The sequence below is a fragment of the Cydia fagiglandana genome, chromosome 14, assembly GCF_963556715.1.
Source record: "Cydia fagiglandana chromosome 14, ilCydFagi1.1, whole genome shotgun sequence".
NCBI lineage: Eukaryota > Metazoa > Arthropoda > Insecta > Lepidoptera > Tortricidae > Cydia > Cydia fagiglandana.
In genome coordinates this window covers 18,133,573-18,157,344 of record NC_085945.1, presented here as the reverse complement: position 1 = coordinate 18,157,344, position 23,772 = coordinate 18,133,573, and the positions used below count along the sequence as shown (strand labels likewise).

General features: G+C 36.4%; 2 protein-coding genes and 1 long non-coding RNA gene across 3 annotated transcripts; 1 reads left to right on the top strand and 2 right to left on the bottom strand.

Moving 5' to 3' along the window:
- Positions 1 to 1,257: 1,257 nt before the first annotated feature.
- LOC134670836 (uncharacterized) lies at positions 1,258 to 5,528 on the bottom strand. Its single transcript, XR_010099135.1, has 4 exons — positions 4,488 to 5,528; positions 4,049 to 4,122; positions 3,227 to 3,316; positions 1,258 to 2,150 (listed from the first exon to the last, which is right to left on the bottom strand). It is a non-coding gene; the product is annotated as an uncharacterized LOC134670836 (long non-coding RNA).
- Positions 5,529 to 7,613: 2,085 nt separating this feature from the next.
- On the bottom strand, positions 7,614 to 15,486 carry LOC134670835 (AN1-type zinc finger protein 2A). The gene is made up of 6 exons (XM_063528655.1): positions 15,247 to 15,486; positions 15,032 to 15,074; positions 12,396 to 12,582; positions 11,734 to 11,888; positions 10,958 to 11,081; positions 7,614 to 9,079 (listed from the first exon to the last, which is right to left on the bottom strand). The coding sequence occupies exons 1-6, from the start codon at positions 15,299 to 15,301 to the stop codon at positions 8,936 to 8,938; spliced, it is 708 nt and encodes a 235-aa protein (XP_063384725.1). The 5' UTR covers positions 15,302 to 15,486; the 3' UTR covers positions 7,614 to 8,935.
- A 460-nt stretch (positions 15,487 to 15,946) lies between these two features.
- Positions 15,947 to 23,741, top strand: LOC134670917 (pyruvate dehydrogenase E1 component subunit alpha type II, mitochondrial-like). The gene is made up of 9 exons (XM_063528750.1): positions 15,947 to 16,150; positions 16,260 to 16,334; positions 17,117 to 17,285; positions 18,049 to 18,209; positions 18,963 to 19,025; positions 19,726 to 19,897; positions 20,672 to 20,821; positions 21,198 to 21,373; positions 22,086 to 23,741. Exons 1-9 carry the CDS (start codon positions 16,097 to 16,099, stop codon positions 22,269 to 22,271), a joined length of 1,206 nt encoding a protein of 401 aa, XP_063384820.1. The 5' UTR covers positions 15,947 to 16,096; the 3' UTR covers positions 22,272 to 23,741.
- Positions 23,742 to 23,772: the final 31 nt, after the last annotated feature.

The following is a 23,772-nucleotide window of genomic DNA, read 5'->3' as shown; positions in this document are numbered from 1 at the left end:
TAAACTTTTAATAGACAAAATGAACAGAAGAGCAATTATTATTTTAGTTTAGGTGTAGAGTAAAGCAAGTGCCCTTGGATGTCTGTATCGATTGGTTTTGATTTGCGCGCCATCTCTGTATTTATTCAAGAGTTAAGATCCATAGCGCTATTGCGACTATCGTTGAACAGTCGCGCGGCTTAACGAACAGATGGCGCTTATACAGGTAAAATAATATAAATAAATGACAAGACAAGACAAGTGAAATAAAGTTTCTGTTCCACATCGACTGCTGATCTAACAACTTGAGTTAGACCAAGATAAGTCTGCATCGATTTTTATAGGACACGCAGTGCAAGTGTTATTTTAAACGTCAAACTTTTATGAAATAAATTATGACGTATAAAATAACACTTGCTCTGCATGCTATCGAAATCGTTGCAGACTTCCCTACATGATAGAAAAATTCTATGGGCCCTGGAACTACCTTTTAAATCTTTATAATACCAAATAATACTTAGCTTATTTTACGTAAAAAGGAAACATTCTTTTAATTTTGCTATATGTACCTATAGTAAAACTGCATTAAGTTTTTTTTCTACTTGTACCTATAATAAGTTGAGCAAGCTATTTATTTACAATAGAAAAATCTTATAGTACAAAAGGCGGACTTAATGCCATAAGGCATTCTCTACCAGTCAACCTTAAGGCTAAGCAGAGAGATCTCAACTCTATCTCAACGTTTCAAGGTAGAGTCCCTTCAGAGCCCATATTTTTTTCGGCCCTATGTAGGTGACCGATGAGAATAATAATATCCCCATTTATCCCCTATATCAGGCATGGACAGTGGCGGATTTGCCCTAAAGCCCGGGCCTAGGGTGGCCAGTTTATAATAATATGGTAGGTGCTGAGAAAGAGGTGGCTAGTACAGTCACACTCCGTGATTGTTGATCCATTTAGGGCTCTAGCTAAATTGGACATTCCATAGCGTACGTATTGAATAAGCAATTTAGTGAGGAGTCTAAATGGTTCAACAATCACAAACCGTGACTGTATTTACTTCAGGGCCTGAGGCCTAGGGCAGCCAAGACTGCAAATTCACCACTGGGCATGGAAAGGTAATTAATAAAATAAAAAAGTTCCTAGTGTTCAGAATTACACATAGACATAAAAGCAATTTTTGCATTACCTAGTAGAATTAAAATAAAAACCAACATCTCGGTTTTCTTCGTGTAATTTTGAACACTATAATGTTATATTTGGAATAATACAAATAAAACAGTTTTTATCGTTTATTTATCGCGACTACGACGGCTGGGGGGCGGTGGTATGTTTTCACTGTTTTCAGCTAGTTTTCTTTTTCTTGGTGGCGCAGAGGTTTTCTTCCTCTCTTTCTCATTAATGGCTTCTGTTATGTAGGCGGGGTCTCTAATCGGCATTTTCCGTGTGTGCCTGGGGTCAATAATTTCGGGCAGAAGACAATCTAAATAAAATTCTGTTAGCTGCCTTTCCATTTTTTCCTTCCACAATTGTGTTCCTTTGCATCTATGTTTCTACTCTGTGCTACAGAGCAAATTGAGCAATACTTGTTTTTTATTGCTACATACAATATTTTATTAGTCCTTTTGCCAATAATAGCAGCTGCACCTGATAAAGCAGAATAATTCTTTCTATAGGACCTTTTGGAATAACATCCATCAGCTATCACATCTATGATAGCAATGCCTTCAGAATTGACTATTCCCTCTTTTATAGCTAATTCGCGTTCTTCTTCAGCAGCCTGGGTCATTGATTTATACAATTCTTCTTCCCACTTTTTGTGTACAACCGCCATTCTGGCAGAAAATATATTTTTTGACATTAGAGGTATGCCAATAGCAGCTGTTAAATCAGTGAGTTGAGTGTAGCCACACCCAATTGCTACTGTGCCTGCCACTGCGCTAATGTTCAAGTCCAATGTATCAGCAGCATTGTCATTGTGAATATGAAACCTCATATTGCACATTTTGCACTCTAATGTGTAAAGTGAGATAAGACCAGTTCGTGTTTCTGATATGATCTGGACTGATTTTAATCCGCAATTGAGAGGGCCATGTGCAGATATTTCTTGTAACTTGTCAAAGAACTGGGCCACATTGACAATCCTCCTGCCATATTTTGTTTCATGGCCACTGAAATTATAGAAAATTATTAATAAAATAACAACAAATTAATTAAAACTACCTTTTAAAAATAAACTTTTAGAAATATTTCATTAAATACAGTACATGTATGCCTCTAAGATTTGAGGAGTTCCCTCGATTCCTCATGGATCCCATCATCAGAACTGGGTTTTGACAAAAACGGGACCAATCTGTATGCATATATATACAATCAAAAAAAGAATTTTCAAAATCGGTCCAGTAATGACGGAGATATGGAGTACCAAACATAAAAAAAAAAATACAACCGAATTGATAACCTCCTTCTTTGAGATTTGGAAGTCGGTTAAAGAATAAAAATACAACAATAAAATTCTCAGAATGTCATAAAAAATTCAAAATAATATTTATCGTCGAGCTATTCATCCCAGAATTCAGCAACGGAATAATAGACCTTTTGGATTAAAAACGACTTCAGTTTTAATATAAATCCTAAGTTGGTGTGAACGTTTTTTTATACTCCTTGGGATCTTATTATAAAGTTTAGGTCCTAAGTATGTGTATGTTGAGAGCAGATTTTCTTAATCTATGTTTCGGCAGATCTAGGTCGTGTCGCCTCTGGTCCTGGAAGCGGTAGCGGTTTGCTGGTAGAATTGACTTAAATGATGATTTTGGATGATAAACATTTAATAACATTAATTTGGATTTGGTTTGATTTTGTTTGATATTTTACGTTTAATAATTGCTTCAGTTTGATGTGGTGAAAAATTTTGTGTTTCACTCGGGGGCAAATTTTGTTTAAACCTCATGCTTTGAAACCCTCGCAACGCTCAAGGTTCCAATTTTCCAATTTTGGAATCTTTCGCTTGCTCGGGCATCAATATTAGCATGAGCGGTTAAACAACAACTTTGCCCCCCTGTAAAACAAATAACTATTGAACAGTGCTATTGAATCATTGAAATATATGGACCCTTACAGGCACTACACTAAGAATGATGCTAGTTCAGCAGTGTCACTTACGAATTAACGCCCGTAAGGCCCATCTTTAGATATATGTCAATGTTTTCAACTCATGTAATAAATATAAAATAAAATCTTTACTTACTGTTCAGGGCCAGTAGGTATATTTTCAGGTATTATAATAAAATCATTGCCTTCAGTGTCTTCACTCAAATTATATCCATGAGCAGAAGATCTGTAACAATGAAAAATATAAATAAGCTGTAATTAAACAAGTAACCACATGCTCCATTATGTGACCGACTCCATGTATGGCAAACCTGTTTGAAAAACATGTTTGTATTTTGACTTATTTACAATTTCCTGCTTAAAACAAGTCAAATCAATTAAATTACAGATATATATTGGGACATGGACACCAGACACAGGACCTATTTCACAAAATTATTTATTTGTATTACTTAAAATGAGCAGCTTAAGGCCGGTACAGACGGACTGCACCCAACTACAACTTGTATGGAAACTGCATGCTGACATCGCAGTTGGCGTGCAAATCATACACAAATTGCAGTTAGGTTGCAGTCCATCTGTATCTGCTTTACAGAAATTTTGAGCTGCTGCCCGACTTATTGACTACAGACACTATGGTACCTAATGCAATTTATTACCATTTGTAAGTAACAACAGAAAAACGCATTGAAAACTTCAAATACCAACATATTATAGTTCATGACATACTGCTTTCGAAATAGATACCAGAGGCTTACTAAATATGGTTCCAATGGTAACCATGCTGGAAGGAATTTGTTAAATATTGACATGTATGAATATCTGCGGGTGCGGGTATGTACCACCAGTTTGGTTCCAGCTAGCATAAATGCAGGCTAACCTGGCTGTGAGGTAAAATTAAACATAAGTACCTACTTAATATTATTATTATTACTCATCCAAATTTAATAACACTTACGGTTCAGGTTGATTTGTGGTTTCTTGAACAGAAGACACACTTCACTGTCAATTTGGTCATGTGGATCAGGTGGCCTAGAAGAAAAATACAGTGTACGTGAGCTATACTATAAAGATTCCATCCAATTAACGAGATCATTAGTCTTATTTTGTTAGGCAATAATAATAAAATAAGGAAATTATTCTATTGTACCTAGTTATTGATCAGTAAACGTCAAACTTCTATGAAAATATAATTATAAATAGCACTTGCACTAGTTGCACTGCGTGGGCTATCAAAATCGCTGCAGGCTTTTATTGGTCTGCTAGACTAAACCCCTAGTATTCGGCCTGTCTGATCATTGAAAGTAACCTTTATAATAAAAATAAAAACAATACTCTCACGCACGGATCTATATCACGAGAGGTAAGTTTGTTATTATAGGTAGGTAGGTACTTACTGTGCAGCGGCTTTGTTGTAACGACATTCCAGAGCATGTTTGCTTATACGTTTCCGCTTCAACCTCACTGATGCACTAGGTTTTCGTCCTTTCTTGTTTCCCATTCTAAGGGATTTTCAAACATAAAGTACGTACGCACACGTACGTTATTAGTACGAAACGACTTGTACCACACAAAACACTAAGTTCAATAACAAACAAAACAATAACAACGAATGATAACAAGTAACAGGAATAAAACGATAAGGAGTACACGCTAACTCATACAGAATCGTCGCGGAACGCTATAAACAACACAATGGCAAGCAAGATTGACAAGTTTTCTAAATGTCCAAACAACAAACAACGAACCAGTCTGGCAGCAGCGCAAAGCGCACGTGGCGATTTCGAACAATGCACGAACTTGCAACGTCGCTTTCTTTCTTTGCTACAAACGGTACAAATCCTTTATCTAATAATTTTAAAAACAAAGTATGTTCAAATCCACGTAATTTACTAAATTAATTTAGATCATTTTTTATTTTTTTTTAGAATAATTTACGCATTATATTAGATTTTTCTTTAAAAGAGTATACTCTATTCTATGTCATGGTATATATTCGTGTAATATTTTTATCTTTACGCTATAAAAGCGCCTGCGCAATATACAGAGCAATCGTAGTCCGACGATTAAGTGCGACGATTTCGTAGGCACTAGGTGGTTTTGGGTCTACAACCTATAATACAACTATTTTGAAGAAAACTGCACTATTAGAAAATAGACAAAGGTCTTACAAGTAAGTTAAAAAAAATTGCTGTCGTAAAATTCTGTCCGGATGGAATAAAATGCATATAAGTATTTCTTAAAACTAGTTTTTAAATGTACTTTCTAGCCTTCATTATAACAGACAGACACATAACGATTACATTATCCAATACTAGAGTGTATTTTCGACAGGAATAATCACTTTCCAGACCACCATATGCCATAATACGACCAAACTATTTCGACAAAGACACCTCTTTTTTCCGGTTTTGCCCACCCCTTCACCTTTATAAGTTAAAACATTAATTTTTTTTTCTAGTTTGGTCAGTGTGATGTGGTTATGAAAATAAAAGATTATAGTCAACACATATTTTTACAGTGTAACCCACTTTTTCTGTGGAACACATAGTCTTTTTTTGGAATTAAATATAGAAGTTACAATAATATAAGTTATAGAGATTGACAAGAGCTTAGTAACTATAAAATATAATGAGTAAATTATAAGGTGTATTTGGGTAATACCGAATGTCGGATAATTCCGAAATTCAGATGAAAATCACCCTAAATTCCATCATAATAAAAGTCTCTTTTCGGAATTATCCGACAGTTTTTGACATTCGGAATTACCCGAGTAAACCTTACTAACACTAACGTCTAATAAATTGAACAGTAAGATATGTTTAAAACAATCATAGAATTTATAATTGAACATTTAAAAAGTGGATTGTGTTGGTATAAAACAATCACAACTTACATTCATACTGTCTCGTTCTATTGTCTTATGTTAGAACGAGAAAACTCACAAACACAGTACATACTTCCTTTTCTAATTAGGAGATAGATATTATTATGCGATGATGCTAGGGAAAAGGGCTCACTTCATCAGTTCTCAATAAGGGCGATTCCTCATAATCGTATATTTGTATTTCTACACCATACTATTTATCCTCTACACCAGCGGTCGGCAACCTTTTAGCAGCCACGGGCCACATAGTAGTTAACGGAGGTGACGCGCGCCGTACTTTGTTAATATTTATGACTTTATGAAACATTGTCGTTTGTCACTATTACATACAAAATAGCCAAGGCGGCACTCGGGCCGCAAGTGACAGTTTCACGAGCCGCTTCGGCCCGCGGGCCGCAGGTTGCCGACCGCTGCTCTAGCCCATACATCAACACTTGTCAATATCAATACAAATGCAATAAAGATTCAAATCGGCCAAATCGGCTAGAGCAGCGGTCGGCAAGGCGGCACGCGAGCACCCATGGCTAATATTGTGTAATGTGTACGAGTATGTAATATTGTCAAACAAAAATGTCAGATAAAGTCACACATATTGATGATATTGACAAAGTGCAGCTCGCGTCAAGTTTCTTGACTACTATGTGGCCCTTGCTGCTAAAAGGTTGCCGATCGCTGGGCTAGAGGATACCACGTTCGTATTAATATTATGCTAAAATATCAGCTTTTCATATCCATAGACTAGGAATCCTCTAGACAGAGTTTAGAGCAATTATTTCATGAAACCGATGATGCCAAAAATGCGGGGGTGCGCGGGACGAGGTGAGCGAAGTTCCGTGCCGTGACTGGACCGTTCAAAGACACGGACGTCACACAAAGACACTTTCGACTCTAACATGGAGTAAAATTACCGTATGCGTGGCAGAGGGGGTAGCGCGACTATGCCCATTAGTCTGGAGGATGTTTTGTCTGTGTAAATATCTCATTGCGTTAGAGCGCCAAACTACCTCAACAGAAATAAGTAAATTCCTGATAATCTTGGACAGCTTAGGAATTAAGGATGTTGACAATGACAGGGGCGCTATCTGACAATTGAGAGAGAACATTTTTTTGCCACGCTGGGCGTGATTTGACTTTATCTACCATGGAATGGAAATTCACGATTGTTATAAGGTGTTAACAATCAAAAATCTAAATAATTATACAAATCATCATCATCATACGTGTTCCTTCTATATGACGAGGATTCAGAACGGGCACCGGTATTATAAAACATATACTTCAAGCTAGCAAGAACATATAAAGTTAAAAGTACAGCACCAACAATCATTATAATATCGCAGAAATTTCTGTTGGGTTGGGGGTCGATTAGGTCTCGTGTTTCGTCTCGACGTGGAGGTCGATTCGGGCCCCTAGCTTCACTTTGACTGCCAAGAGCTGTTAGCAATATAATCCTGATTTAGTATGTTGTGGCGAAAATTCATGGGTCACCAACCTTTTTTGAATCGAAAGATAAGTGTTGTTGGTTAAAAGTGACAGGTTGGGAACACCAGTGGCCCATTTTATAAAGCTACAAGTTACAATTTACAAGCGGAAGTCTCTTTCTAACCCTATGTTTTAGAGAGAGACTTCCGCTTGTAAATTGTAACTTGTAGCTTTATAAAATAGGCCACTGGTCTACTTAGTTCCGTTTAGGCATGTAGCAAGTAATAATAATACGTTGTCAAATAGAACAAGGTTCAGGTTTTTATAACTGGACGTTGCTATAATTATTGAAAGAAAAATGTTAACGAACAGGCAAAGCTAAGCATTAGGGCCCTTTTCGATCTCCTAAGATACGCAACGCAACACTCGACCAATCAATGATCGAATAAAAAAAACATAGTTTTGTGGCGTACCTCTTCGAACATCGCAATAAAGATCAATAATATATAAACATGTTTGAAAATTAAGCATACATATTTAGGATACAATTTAAATACGGTCTTATATACAAAGATAATCTGTCACTATTGTAAATATCGGAATACATAATAATAATCACAACAACATGGTATATAGATAAGTACATTTATTATTATAAGCGCGCCCCTATTCGCTATTATTTCGTGAAAATAAAATCTTAGAATATGACGTAAATTGCTGTAATTTAAAAAACGTACCAGTTATATTTTATAAGCAATTTGATATCTTATAAGCACTATTCATAATTTATTACATAAATATATAAGTATTTGTGACAATAACGTAATATGTATTATCATTATCAATAGTTGCGACTGGCGAAGGAACAGGCAATACAGAAAATATCTCATGAGAGACTGGTCATTTTAACAACTTTTATTACAAAGAAATTCACTCTCATTATTAGAATTACCCGGCAAGGTCACTGATGCTTATCACTGACAGTCAGATACTTACAACAAGCTTTTCTAATCCCACTCATAGGAGGCCGTTTCGACCTCTTAAAAGACTACAGCACGAATCTTTCAAATATCGCTCAAGTTTTCTTAACCAATTCTCGCCTATTAATTGTCTCAAAGGGCTAGTTATGTTGACAAGCGTTGGAGATGTATTAGGCCTCCAATGAGACGTTATAGCAGGACTTATGCTCTCAAAGCTCTTAGAGTCAGACCAAGCTAACTCTACAGCGAGTTTGATAGCACAGACCATGCAAGTGTTATATTAAACGTTATAATTTTATAGAAATTTTAAGTTCGATTTAAAGTAACACTTGCACTGTGGTATCAAAATCACTGCAGAGTTAGCTTAGCTTGTATTTACCCCATCCCACATTAATATAAAGTCTCACTTAAGCAATTTAACCCCTTGGAGATCTATTAGGCCTCCTATCAAACAGCACAACACTACTCTCTCAGCGCGCTCGTTCTATTCCATAAAGCCATCCCACATTAATATAAGCTAGTTAAGTCCAGGGCTCTTGGGGATACATTAGGCCTCCTAGGAGAGGGTACAGCGCGAGTTCTGCTCACCTCCGACGCGACGGGCGAGCGCACGCGCGACGGCCACGTCGCCGCCCGCGGCACCCAGTGACGAACTCTGGAGGGACAGCGACAAGGCACGCGCTAGGGCTTCGTCCTCGGACTGAAACAGACAATAAATTATGTTTCAATCTGATCCAGCCACAAATTGATTCTTTTTTAAATAAATCGTCGAGTGACAACAAAAAGTCACTAAGTACACTTTAATGGAAATATTTTTATGTGGGTCTTAATTTTTTTACATGCTAATGCTTTTTTACTGACAAACTGATAAATCTCATACGAACAATTTATAACTAATACATATATATTTAATAATATATCGAATCGGCGGGAAAGCGTACCACCCTTTAATTTCTCTTAGTCCAAGTTGAAATTTTATACAAAAAACCGGGCAAGTGCGAGTCGGACTCGCGCACGAAGGGTTCCGTACTATAATACAAAAAAAAAACAAAAAAAAGCAAAAAAAAAACGGTCACCCATCCAAGTACTGACCACTCCCGACGTTGCTTAACTTTGGTCAAAAATCACGTTTGCTGTATGGGAGCCCCACTTAAATCTTTATTTTATTCTGTTTTTAGTATTTGTTGTTATAGCGGCAACAGAAATACATCATCTGTGAAAATTTCAACTGTCTAGCTATCACGGTTCGAGAGATACAGCCTGGTGACAGACGGACGGACGGTTGGACGGACAGCGAAGTCTTAGTAATAGAGTCCCGTTTTACCCTTTGGGTACGGAACCCTAAAAATGTCTGAAATCTCACCATTACATGGAATTAAGTAATGACGGAAAGAAGCGGCAGGAATTCATACGAACAATTCCTCGAAGCACTCCCTTTTATACATGCGATAAAAAATGCAGAGCGAGAGCGTTTTCAGTTTTCTGAATGAGATTTAGAATGCATTGCGAGTTCAGTCTAATTTCTGGCGGTTTTAGTCTTGCAAGTGCTTGCGCTTATGAAGCATGCCATATGTTTAGGGTTGCCATATGTCCCGTATATACGGGACTGTCACCGTATTTAAGTATCACGTCCCGTATTTTTACTGGTCCCGTTTTTGTCCCGTATTTTGTCGACTGGTATGGTCTAGTGGGTAGTGACTCTGCCCAGGGCTCGGAACCGCTATTTTTTTTAAACCCCGAAATAGCCCAATATTTTGAATTATTTTATGCTCTGTACGTATAGTTCGTTTTATTTAGCATTAGAAATTAGGTAAACAATCTTGATGTGTCTTTTAATTGAAAAACACATTTTAAAAATAAGTTACTGCAAATATGTAACAATTATGAATCTAATACGATCATTTATATTCTTGTGCTTTCATAAGTAATAGTTTTTGAATTTTAAAAAGCGTTTTTTAATTAAAAGACATGTCAAGATTGCTTACCTTCTTGCAAGTTCTTTCTAATGCTAAAAAAAACGAACTATAGGACTGAATCATGTATTTAGGTAACAACTTCGTATTATTAGATTGTGCCATTAAAAATGAAATAATAAACCAAAGAACGAAAACGAACGTAATAATACCGGTTTCCGACCCCTGACCCTGCCTATAAGAGTATGAAACCGATGGTCCCGGGTTCGAATCCTGGCAAGGGCATTTATTTGTATGATGATACAGATATTTGTTCCCGCGTCATGGTTGTTTTCTATGTACCTATTTAAGTATTTATTTATATATTATATATATCGTTGTCCGAGTAGGTACCCATAACACAAGCCTTCTTGAGCTTATCGTGGGGCTTAGTCAATTTGTGTAAAAATGTCCTATAATATTTATTTATTTATAAATAGCGCTCTAGGGCTCTCCAAACCCCAGCCCGCAGGTAAAAAAAGGAGACTCCTTCTCTAGAATACCACTGTCCCTTATCAGTTCCGACTAATTATGGCAACCCTACATACGTTGCACTTTTTGTGGTTCTGAAACCGCAAGAAATTAATCGCAGTGCGTACTAAACCATAATAGGGTTTATTATTTACCATATTGCCTTGCACCGCCTGCACGTCCTGTAGAGTGGCGACGCGAGCGCGGGCCGGGTTGCTCGCGAGAGGTGTTTGGAACTTATTCGTTTGACCACTTTGTAACCTGACGGTGGCTGCTTCACTGTTGACAAAATAAAAATAAATTTAAAGTGGTAATAGGGTATTTGCATGAAATAAAGCACCAAGTTACTCAAAAATATGTTCCATAGTTTTTAATTCGATGACATAAGAGCTATGGGACATATTTTTGAGTGTGATGTGTGCAGTGCACACTGTGCACCCATATTTTTTATACTTGACTGAACAATTTCATTTTCAATCAATTTTTAAAGTCTATAACAATTTAGTTACTAGTTAATTGGTCAGGCAGATGATCATCACAAGGTTTTATTTACTTTCACCTGACCGTTGTCTGTCTGTCTGTCTGTAATCAAATCTTGCAAGTTAAATTTGATCCACTTCCCGGTTTCAGATTGAGCTGAAATTTTGCATGCATGTATAAATCAGATGACAATGCAATATTATGGTACCATCGAGCTGATCTCATGATGGAGACAGGAGGTGGCCATAGGAACTCTGTGATGAAACAACGCAACCTAATTGTGTTAGGGGTTTTTGGAATTGTCTCGATGAGTATTAGTTGCCTATCGTAAGAAAAGTACAGTCAGCGATAAAAGCTTGTACCAAAAATGTAATCTTTCCAAAAACTTTTTATTTATTTGTTAACTTTAATTGTTTTTTTTTTAATAAAGTTTTAATCAAAGTGTACTTACGCCGCACGTTTTCTCTTAGCTGCCAGTGGTCCCTCGCAGGCGTGGTCTGCAGTATGCCGATGCTTCAGGCAGTAATTAAAAGTACACTCGCCGCAAACTACTGGTATCATTTCTTTCGTCTTACAACCTTTGTACGCGCAGCGGTTTGTGTACACCTAAAAGAAAGATGAAAATTGGTTCTGTGAGCTGTAGACCTCCGAGAAATCCACCTTTTTGAAAAAGAAAAATTTAATGACACAAAAAGTCCACATAATTTTAAATCTTGCTCACAGAATTTCACGAGAATCGAGTGAGAAATGCGGCAGAAGAACAGCAAGAGTTGTAGAAATTCATTTGTGAATGTATGTATGATAATTTTGGGCGCGGGAATATTACTAGCCAAAAAGTAGGTAAAAAAGTAGAAAACGTATTGGTCTTGCACTTGGACCTTTATTATTGTTAGGTTTTTTTCCTGTAATTGTTTTTTATATTTAGTGGAAATAATTTTTGATAGAGTGCATATTTATTTATTTTATTATCAACAGGCATCGGAGTTTTTGTCGTATGATAAGACAAGATGAATAAGAGTTTACATTTATGACAAATGTCGACTCCATAGCTTGCAATTAGTCTTACCATGCGACAAAAACTACGATGCCTGATTATCAATTTACAATGCTTACCTTTTTTCTCCTCTCTTTAGCCGGGTCAGACTGGCATTGGTTGTCTATGTGTTCGCTAACGGCCACGTCTGGGCGCTCCCCGCGCTTCCCCGGCACTGGGGCCCCGCAGAGCGGACATTCAGGTACTTGCACATCTCTAGTGTTTGGCGCGGGGCAATCATGGTTTATGTAGGCAAAGTGGTCTGAACTGAAATACATAACATTATTGAGAATGAATGTGCAAAGACAACAGTTATTAATAATGTGAAACTGTTATTAACCTTTTGAGCGCCATAGAATTTGTCATCGAGCGTGCTCGTGTCGCTGGGGGGCACGAAGTTATACGAAGTTTTGTCTTGTTTATCAGACCGCGGCGAAATGAGCCCGATTTTGTTTGTCTTGTATATCAGACTACGGCGGTCAAAAGGTTAAAGAAAAACATGTTATTGTTATTAAAGAGAGATTTTTTTGGCATTGCTGACAGTTAAGGGGCCTACAGATTACCAGTTCGCCGGACGATACCAGCCTGTCAGTCATCAGATAATACCAGTGCCAGTTGTTTAGAGCTGTAAATTTTTGCTTTTAACTGACAGGCTGATATTGTCCAGTGAACTGGTAATCGGTGGGCCCCTTTAGAATGGAACCACTTATAAATAAAATAAAATAAAACTTATGTGTGGGTTTTAACCTGTCCTGCTATTCTGTGATGTATTGTATTGTATTTATTGAAATCAAGCAAAATAAATGGCTCATAAAAGCTTTGAAACATAGGGTACATCGCCAATTATTAGCCAGTTTTCAATTACTGGCCACCTATACTAAAATGAATTCTGTGTATAGGTGAATAGAACTCATTTTTGTAAGAGGCGGCCAGTTATTGAACGAGTGGGTTGTGGATAAATTTCAGTTACTGGCCATTTTCCTTATACTGAAAATGAGTTTTATTTATCTGTAAACAGAATTCATTTTTGGAATAGGTGGCCAGTAATTGAAAACTGGCTAATAATTGGATTTTCGTACCTTATATACTAAAATGAACTTTGTTCACCTATAAATAGAAATCAAATTAAGTGGCCAGTAATTGGGGGGTGGCTAGTAATTGGCGATGTACCCTACTTAGAATTAAAATAAAAACTTAAAATTCAAAAAGTAACAAATGAATATAATAACAAGTTAGGTCTATTAGTGCCAAATCATCATATTACTCGCATATTTTTTGCACGCAAAGAAATATTTTTTTAATGTCGCCTGATGTCGCAAAGCTACACCTGATTAAATAAATTATTTATAATATTGATTATCAAGTAGCTGTGTGTCATAAAAACATGTTTTCACACAGATATAATGATATATTAAATTAATTTTGGAAAAAACATGTGTTTATTTATGCAAGTGTATCCAAGGACATAAAAATGTGCATTGAATTCAATGTTTGTTTTAGTATCTGGCAGTAAAAATAGTGTGAAGTTTTTATCATAATGATAAAAATGTTAACACATTTTATTTTTTATTTCAAATGGGGAATTTTAATATTTACTAGTATAAATCATTTGTTGAAATTTATTGTTCAAAGTGACTATATCAGTCTAGGAGATAATAATAATGAATCAGCAAAAAAAATGATTCCTCATTGACACGCTGATTGATGAAAATTTTTTTTATTACCTCTATGTAGTAGTAGTAAACAAGTGAATGATGAAATGACTGGTGACAGAGAGGAATGGAAGAAAAAGACATGCCAACCCCAAGTAAATGGGACAATAAGGGCAAGCAAATGACGACAATAGTAGCAAACAAGTCTGCCTAATGTTAAGCAGCCACCATGGATTTCATGAACAAAAGTAGAACTTCAAACACATTGGCTGCAGCTCTTGGCTATATTATATTGAGGTTCATGAAAGTTTTAGTACGAGCCCCGATGCAAATTATTTCGTCTAGTTCCACGCAACAATTTTGTTTATTTTAATAAATTTTACACATGAACATAAAATGACCTAGTAATGGGAACCATAATAACAATGTTTAATGTAGTTTATTTTGATTGTATAATAAAATTGCATGAGACTTTTATTGCTGAAATAAAGGACTTTTCAAAAACGTTGTCTAAATCATATTGTCCTCTCCTACAGCACTGCTGCATGCATGGGCTCGAAACAAAATTGTCAGTACATTGGCAGAGCCCTGTTGCTTTCCCTAGTAATAGCCCTTTTCACATATGTTGTAATCCTACCCGTCAATAAAAAAATAAAAAATCATTTTTTTTTCTTCCAGTACAAACGGCATTTCTTGTATTTGGATTTAGTTATTGCAGAGTATTACCATATAAAATTAAATTACATTAGTATAAGCATTAAATATTAGTAATTTTTAAATAGAAACATTATTTTTGAATAAACGCGAGAACCTCAAGAAATGGTCTCAATATACGAAAACATATGCATCGGGGCTCGTATGTAGCATGGAATGATTACTTTATTGTTTTGCAACATATGATTACTTCAAAAACTACAATTTCACGATTGCGAAGTTAAAGCACAGTCATTAATTTGTACTAAAAATGCAACGTGATGCAAAAGGAAGTGTAACCTTGAAACTACCAAAAAAAGAATTAAGTACATATTGGAAAGGAATGCTCTTATTTTAAGTTAATAACTTACCAGAATGACTCTAGACACGCTCCACATTTCATGGGCAAGAAATCTGTAAATTCAGAATATCATTATAACATAATGTAAACAAGCCAAGTTTTTTAAGAAATAAGTAGAAATGTTGCAAATCACGCATAGTAAGTTACGGTAACTTCTAGAAGTAAGGTACCCTCATTAATACTGACAAGAAGATTCCTTAACTTTAACATATTGATAACACTTACCCAGTCTATTACAGGTGCTAAAAGCACAATTTCGTCCTAGGTGTGGAAACTCCATTATAATCGTTTTAACTACCACACTTCACAGTCACGTAAAAACCACTCTGACGCTTCTCCGAGGAATAAACAGTGCTTCGCGTTGCAAAACGAATATATACGTTCAATGATAATGAATTCGTCATCACATCATTTCTCAATGAAACGACATTTTCGCATCATTTTCAAAGAATTCTAGTTTATGAAGGTAGCTTTGACTGGCACATGACTGTCAGTACTTTTTCTAGATGTTTTCATAAAGATATAAAATATTTTTTTATATTGAAATTAAATTCACCTTAACTTTTTAATTGTTTACAATATAACCAAATTAACCAACTAGTTTTTCATGCGGTAATCGAATCAAAAGTAATCATTAAGACAAAATATTTTGTTTTCAATAGCTAGCTCTAGTAACAGTAAATGTGTCAGTGTGACAATTCGCTTGACATTGACACAAACATGTTCAAGGTATATTAAAAACTGATAGAATTTAATGAATCATTCCTGTATTTCAAAGTATCAGAAAAATTGTAATCATACAGAAATTCATTTACCTCGTTCTTTTAAAACAGTATTTTAATGTTAAATTAATATTTCATTAAAAACTTATAAAAATTAGCGGTGTTATACGTGTCACAAATGTGTGACCTTTTTGTCCTGAATGACATCTGTGACATCTGTCAACTCTTCACGATCAAATACGTCGGGGGTCGGCCCGTGTTTTAAGAATTAATATCAATTAAATTGAATAAAAGTGGTCCTAATCGTGGATCACTGATTTATACTGGGCTTTATCAAAGATTTAGTGACCAAAATGAGTAAGCTAATTCCCTCTGCCGCTAAACTTTTGTCCGGAAACACAGTCACAGTAAGTACTTTTTTCGTTACGAATTTTCGGCTTTCCTTTTTGCTAACATGATCAGTTAATACTCGGTAAATGTTGATATTGTTGACCTCATTATGGTGTTATTTTGTAGAAAGCGGCCACCCCGGTTGTAACGACTACGAAAGCAAAATATAGCACGAAAAGTGAAGCTACGTTTGAGATTAAGGTAAGCTTAAAACAGTTATTGGTGTATTGATACGATATGGATGAACTTATTGTGTTGTGTCAAGGTCAAAGTTTGTATTTTTGAAGTAAATTGCAGCTTAAGTTAAAGTTACTTTCACTTTAATTATACATTTTCTTACTTATGTAACCTAACCTTCAAAATTATTTATTTTGAACTTGACATTATCTCTGTATCACATGTCTGATGTCTGATGCACTCGATATGAACATGACATTCCCAATGTTATACTATCTTGAGCCCCGCATTGTGTCTACTCTGTTGTTAAAACAATGTTTCCTTCTTTTAAATAAATTAACTTGTAAATTTTTCCATGATCATAATCTCTTATCTGATAATTACTCTCTAGCATTCCTGTTTACTCTTATTATTAGTAAAAAAAAGTCTGTTGCTTCTTTTAAGAGAAAAACATTATTACTTTCTCACATCCTAAGATATGACATACCTATTTGTTTTTCATACTAAACCATATAATGGAAAACATGTATGAATTGTAGGGGGAGTGCACAGCAGAATTATCAGTACCTATCAAACTATTAATTCTGTTTGAGGCCACATGATAATGATGCATTCCTGTTATCCCTCATTAGGGACATAGGGCTCGCAGAAGAATCCTCCATTTGTCACGATCTTGAGCAGATACTTCCAGCTCACAATTAGAACGAGGCCACATGATGGTAGAAAAAATTTGGTTGCCAAAAAGCCTGAATACAATTCTCTAAACTAAACTGTGCAGTTTCTTATATTTGACTTGCATTCTCCAGCCCTACAAACTCCACAAATTAGACAAGGGCCCAGCTCAGTCGGCCACACTCACATCGGAAGATGCCCTCAAGATTTACACGCAACTTGCCACACTGCGGAGAATCGAGACTGCCTCCGGAAACCTGTATAAAGAGAAGATCATCCGTGGCTTCTGCCATTTGTACTCAGGTGGGTAAAGATAAATTAACCTCTTATCTTAAGCCCCAGCCATAAAAGTAAAAAGTCCATGCCAGTGAAAATTGAACCTATAATGTAGGAATTAGAGTTGGTTTTGTTTTAAAATGGAACAAATCAAAACAAATGCAACTCTGTTCCAACTGAATATTATGATATGATTAAAATTTCATTGAATTTAATAAAGACTAGATAGGACTGTGAACCTTAGGTTAAGAATATTCTCAAATAAGTAATAATTACATCATAAATTACCTACTCTGTGACTAGATATATTTAATTACAAAAACGGGTCTACCGCGATATAATTTCATTGTTTTTACCTTAAATTCCGACGTTTCAGCTGAGTTGCATCAGCTGTGGTCACGAAAAGTCTTTTCCGTCGGAATTTAAGGTAGCAACAATGAAATTATACTGCAGTAGAACCGTTTGTGTAATTAAATATGTGTACAAAATGTTTCATTTAACCCTGTGAACCCATGCCTATCGTGCGCGGTGCGTCAATGTGGACCACGAACGGAATGCTCGAAGGTTGAAACACATTGGGCTGTAGCTTACTGTTAAACTTACTAGAAAATCAAAGATCCTGTTTAGACAATCAATTAATATTCAATTTTTCGTACTAAATATTAAGAGCTCGAGGGTTATCTGGTAGAGACCTTCTGGCATTAAGTTCGCCTTTTGTACAATTTTTATTGTGCGATAAAATTTAAATAAATAAATAAATCAACAATAAAAATATGTTTTGAACCATCAGGCCAAGAAGCGGTAGCGGTGGGCATGCGTCAGGCCATGCGTGACGTGGACTCGGTCATCACGGCGTACCGCTGCCACGGCTGGACGCACCTCATGGGCGTCAGCGTGCTGGGCGTGCTGTCCGAGCTGACGGGCCGCCGCACTGGCTGCTCGCGCGGCAAGGTATCTACAGTCCACACTAGCGAACAGGGCTCGGAACCGATATTTTTAGAAAAAACCTTGAAATAGCCCAATATTTTGCAAAATAGTATAGAAAATATTTAGAATCATTTTATGCTCTTTACGTAGGACTGAATTAAGTATCTAGGTAACGAGTTTGTATTATTAGAATGTCCCATTAAAAATGAAATAATAAACCAAAGAACGAAATAATACCGGTATTTTTGTATGGAGCAAATACCGGTTTCCGACCCCTGGTAGCGAACTGGTCCGCCGGAACCGAGTTTCCCGCCTTCCTTTCTGGGGGTAGCCAGTAGTCTTTTGGTATGATACACGGAACAATCGTGCCAAGCGGCATCAAAAGTGCATACTCACTGCACCGACTTCCCCACTATTACTCTGTTGTCTATAAAGGGGCCCACTGATTAACAGTCCGCCGGACGGTATCGGCCTGTCAGTTGTTCGGAACTGTCAAAATTTTGTTCTAATTGACAGGCCGATACCGTCCGGCGGACTGTTAATCAGTGGGCCCCTTCTGACACATTAGGTATTTGACAGTTGATCGATGTCAACTGGAAAATATTATGATTTATGAGGTATTAGGTATAATATTTATTTACAATTTTTTGTCATGTGACCAAATAAAACTATTTTTTCATCATATTTATAATCTACATTAAGGATTTCAACATCTTGCTCCCGTCAAAAATCCTATGTTTATATTCTGCAGTAATACATTAATATTTCTTTTTTAAGGGTGGTTCTATGCATCTGTACGGAAGAAACTTCTATGGTGGTAACGGAATCGTGGGAGCTCAGGTCAGTACAATAAAATATTATATATTTGTCTAAGACTTTAAATTATTTGTTAATGCATTGTCACAAAACAAATAAATTTTTGTTGCTAGTATTTTTGTAGGCTGCAATAAATCGTTACCGGTTGCGCGAAACCGGTTTAAGAAAATTTACTTTTAATTCATTACAGTACATATGGTGCTAGTTTACCGCACTAGTGTTAGCATATTACATGGCTATTTCGAAAATTTAAATGGCCATATGTAATGTACTGTGCAAATAGGTAATTCGCCACTCGTGTCTAATTGATCGCCATGCCTTCCGCCTTTGGTCGTGTTTTAATTTATCGCCACTCGTTGCGAATTTCCTATTGATCGCACTTGTATCGTACCTACACCTACTATTATTTAGTTGTAAAGTTTGAGCAACTCCATGTATATCATTAAAAAAATAGCAACCTTAGAAGAATAAACGTGCATACTGATCCTTTCTCGTCTCGCACTTACTCGTCTTGTCTCGCCCTTTTCCGATTGGAACGATTTTTTGCCTAGACTCGACGATTGGCACAGCACCCTTTAGTCCGTAGCGCCAACATGCTTGCCATCATGCTTGCCATCATACTTAAAACAAAACGCATCTCTACTATAAGAATTACGGTTCGAAATCGAATGACTAGAAAGGAATGTTAAATGGTTAAAGGGTTAAATTATTTATATTTATCCAGGGCCCTCTTGGCGCGGGTGTAGCGTTCGCACACAAATACAAAGGCGACGGTGGCGTCTGCTTCGCCCTTTACGGCGACGGCGCCGCCAACCAGGGCCAGTTGTTCGAGGTGTACAACATCGCCAAGCTGTGGGACCTGCCCTGCGTGTTCGTCTGCGAGAACAACGGATACGGTAAGAAACGGGTTAAGTTAACACTACTTAACACGAAAAATACGGCATTACAAAAAGAATATACAATAAAAGATATAGACTGTTGTTGGCTTTTACAATATAAATTGTAGGTACTCGATAAATGGATAACTTTAGGATGTTATCATAACCGGTTATAATAACAATAATAAAATGCTTTATTGGACACTACAAAAAATGGTACCTACATAACTATGAACAGGTATAAATATGTAGGTAACAACAAGCAGACTTATCGCTAAACAGCGATCTTTTCCAGACAACTTACAGATAGTGATATAATGATATTTATACATCTTTAACCGGTTAAATGAGCCGAAATGTATCAGTTTCATAAGCAAAGTAAAAAACCGGTTAAATATGGGTTGTACTATACCCGGTTATTTCAATTTTAATGCACCAGATGTTACAACAGGATTGATTGTAACATCTAGAATACGTACAATACAATACAAATACTCTTTATTGCACACCTCATTACAGAAAACAAAACAAAAATTACAGAAAATAAGAGGTTAAACAACATGAGGTCTTATCGCTCAAAAGCGATATCTATGTATGTATGTATTATGTATGAATGTATGTTACCATACATTAATACCTGTCAGCGACGCACTCCACCAAGCTACAGAACGGGACCGATGGAGACAACTAGTTGACGGAATCAAACGGAGTCACGATCCTCAGCAATGAGGGACCGATTGAAGAGAGAGAGATGTTACCATATTTCTATGCAATTTTTTTTTTGTTTCCCAGGCATGGGCACGAGCGTAGACAGGTCCTCGGCGAGCACGGAATACTATTCCCGCGGCGACTACGTTCCCGGCATCTGGGTCGATGGCATGGATGTCCTGGCCGCTAGGGAGGCTACGAGATACGCTATCGACTACTGCACCAGTGGGAAGGGTAAGATAGGCTACAGTACCCTGTTTTTGTAACTGATTCATATAAAAAAACACACAAAACGATCTAAAGGCTAATCTATTTTAGCGTCCAAATTTCTTTTATGTCCGCATGCCTTTCATTTTTTTTTTCATGTACTATCATCATCATCATCATCATCTCAGCCATAAGACCATGCCATGCCATGTACTATATTGTGGCGTTAAAATAAATGTATTTCTTTTTATTCTTTTTTCTTCTTAAAACATATATTTTCAGGCATGTAACACTTTGACCGCAAAATACACGCGTGGACACAACCCAATATCAACTTTATTGTTTTGTATGACCGTTTGCTTCATATTTAAATAAATAAAAAGATCAAATATGTTTTGTCCAGGTCCGCTAGTAATGGAAATGGAGACATACCGCTACTCGGGTCACTCCATGTCGGACCCGGGGACGTCGTACCGCACCCGCGACGAGGTCCAAGAGGTCCGTCAGACCCGCGACCCTATCACGTCGTTTAAGGAGAAGATTATCACCAACGAGCTTGTCACCCCCGATCAGCTTAAGGTATGTGTTTATTTAAGGTTACGGATAAATAACCGGTTTTTTTTTTGCTAAACCGATGACCTGGATAGCTTCCTGAACTGGCTGGAGGAAACGCCAAATCGGGAGTCGTGGAAATTAAGGGGAGAGGCCTTTGCCCAGCAGTGGGACACTCAAATAGGCTATGGGAAAAAACCGGTTTCAATGATTGTGGTAACTCGCAAATAAATGTGATTCGTGTTTCGTTCCTCGGCTTAATTTAAAAAGTAAACAGTCAATAATGGAACAAATGATTTAACCGGTTTATATTTATAATTAGTAAAATAGGTATACAGTTTCGGGCTAACATGATAGTAACGTATTAAATATATTAGGAACGGGTCAATCGCATATAATAAGTTGAAAAACGCTTGACATGTTTCACTCCGTACCGAAGATATAACGTAATTTTATTAAAGCAGTAACAAGGTTTTTAACAATATTGAATCATTCTTTTTTTTATTTCGTCGACGAATGAACTGTAGCAACCCAACCTATAACCAGTATTCTAAGTAATAATTAAAATAAAGGGATAAATTCGTTAGGTGACAAGCAAAACTCACTTAATTACCACTAAAAGTTCATAGCCATAGTGAACCATATTAGTACTAAAAGAAGGTCTATTTTTGTTTAAATATTTTTTAGTAATTAGTGAGTTTTGCTTGTCACCTGACGATTGTTTATCATAATGTTTTAGGAAATCGACGCCAAAGTCCGGACAGAGGTGGACGAAGCGACGAAGCAGGCCAAGTCGGAGCCCGAGATCGGCGTGGAGGAGTTGGCCGGGGACATCTACTACAACAACGCGGAGCCCTACATCCGGGGCCTGCACCCCGACGCGCCGCTCAGGCACGTCGAGGTCATGCCTAGGATGCGCAATTAAGCCTACAAATACGTATCAGTTGGGGAGCTTTTTCTAAAAAAAATATAGGAGACCTGTGAGACAGCAAGGCTCGGAACCGGTTTTTTTCAAAGCCCCGAAGTAAACCAATGTTTTTAATTATTTTATGCTCTTTACGAAGGACTCAATCATGTATTTAGGTAACAACTTCGTATTATTAGATTATATAATTAAAAATGAAATAATAAAACAAAGAACGAAAAAGAACGTACCTAATAGTACCTGTATTTTTTGTATGAAGAAAAAACCGGTTCCGAGCCTTGCGAGACAGATCCTGGTGTTTTTGGGTTCTGTCGACTAATAATCCTGATGCTAAAAAAGTCCCGAAAATTGGTATTAGAATTGTAGTTTCCACTACGTCATGTACCAGGTGACCTAATGGAACGGACATTTTGGGACATCTTTTTTTAATAGTAGGATGGAGAATGCTGTCGATTCTGAATAGAAATGAGCCCATGAATGTCCAGATTGGGAAGAAATAGGTTTTCAATATTTATTTTAGAAAACGCACGAGGTAAAGGACTAATAAGCCGCCGTGGCATAATCCATGGCACATGCTCCAATGACCATTTAAAATGGCAGACTCACTAAAGGTTGGTTGCTTCAAAGTTGCCCTCCTTAAAAATGGTTTAATATTAACCGATTAGTACAATTGTATAACGAACTGTTGTTTTTAATTTCTATTTTACATTTGACACTTTAAGGTTAACCGGTTTTAAACCGGAAAATTTTTGAAGCAACCGACGTTTAGCATGAGATTGTCATTAGAAACATCGCCTCCGTACAAAGCCGATCCACAAACGAATTCAAATCTTGAGCGAAATGAAAATTTATGTTTGTCGAATTTTTAATAACTCTTGAAGAGTCATACGAAAACCATTTGTAAAGAGATTTTCTATTATTTTTATTCAACTTTTTATTTTTATGTATTTTTTCTTTTATTGTTACTGCGAAGTTTAGTACGTTTAAATAATTATGGTTAAAATATCTCAAACAAAATCGTAAAGAAATATCGGCTTTTTACTTACGCAGTTACTTTTTGATGGCACTTTATTGTACAAAGCATTATTTGTAGAAGAATTTTATAGCAAATGTGATGAGTAAGTGATGAATACCGTATATAGTTATGTTATTGTATATATGTATAAATCCATTTGTATATTTAGTTGGGATTGAAGATCTTCTGTGCTACATTAAAACATTATTCTGGGTTACCGTAATTAGAAATAGTTAAATAATCAACGAATTATTAAACATAGCCTACATTATTTTATTGTTTCCTACGTAATCTATATGGTGAATAGGACAATAGCATTTTTATGATTGTATCCACCGTAATAACTGCCAAAACGTATCATCAAATATCAAAGGAAACGCACATGATTATTTATTATGTTGCACGTGTTGATATGTCTGTAAGGGTAATTAAATTATTAATAAAAATCTATAAATAACTTTGTCATTTTATTGTTAGTATTCGTAT

What these genes read in the sequence shown, in the direction of transcription:
- LOC134670835 (XM_063528655.1), bottom strand. Translation starts at nt 15,301, where the DNA reads ATGGAGTTTCCACACCTAGGACGAAATTGTGCTTTTAGCACCTGTAAT. An exon ending in GCGTGTCTAGAGTCATTCTG is followed by an intron (nt 12,583 to 15,031) that starts GTAAGTTATTAA and finishes TATGTATTTCAG; the next exon opens with TTCAGACCACTTTGCCTACA. An exon ending in AGGCGGTGCAAGGCAATATG is followed by an intron (nt 9,080 to 10,957) that starts GTAAATAATAAA and finishes TGTCTGTTTCAG; the next exon opens with TCCGAGGACGAAGCCCTAGC.
- LOC134670917 (XM_063528750.1), top strand. Translation starts at nt 16,097, where the DNA reads ATGAGTAAGCTAATTCCCTCTGCCGCTAAACTTTTGTCCGGAAACACA. An exon ending in CTGGCTGCTCGCGCGGCAAG is followed by an intron (nt 18,210 to 18,962) that starts GTATCTACAGTC and finishes TTCTTTTTTAAG; the next exon opens with GGTGGTTCTATGCATCTGTA. An exon ending in CTGCGAGAACAACGGATACG is followed by an intron (nt 19,898 to 20,671) that starts GTAAGAAACGGG and finishes TTTGTTTCCCAG; the next exon opens with GCATGGGCACGAGCGTAGAC.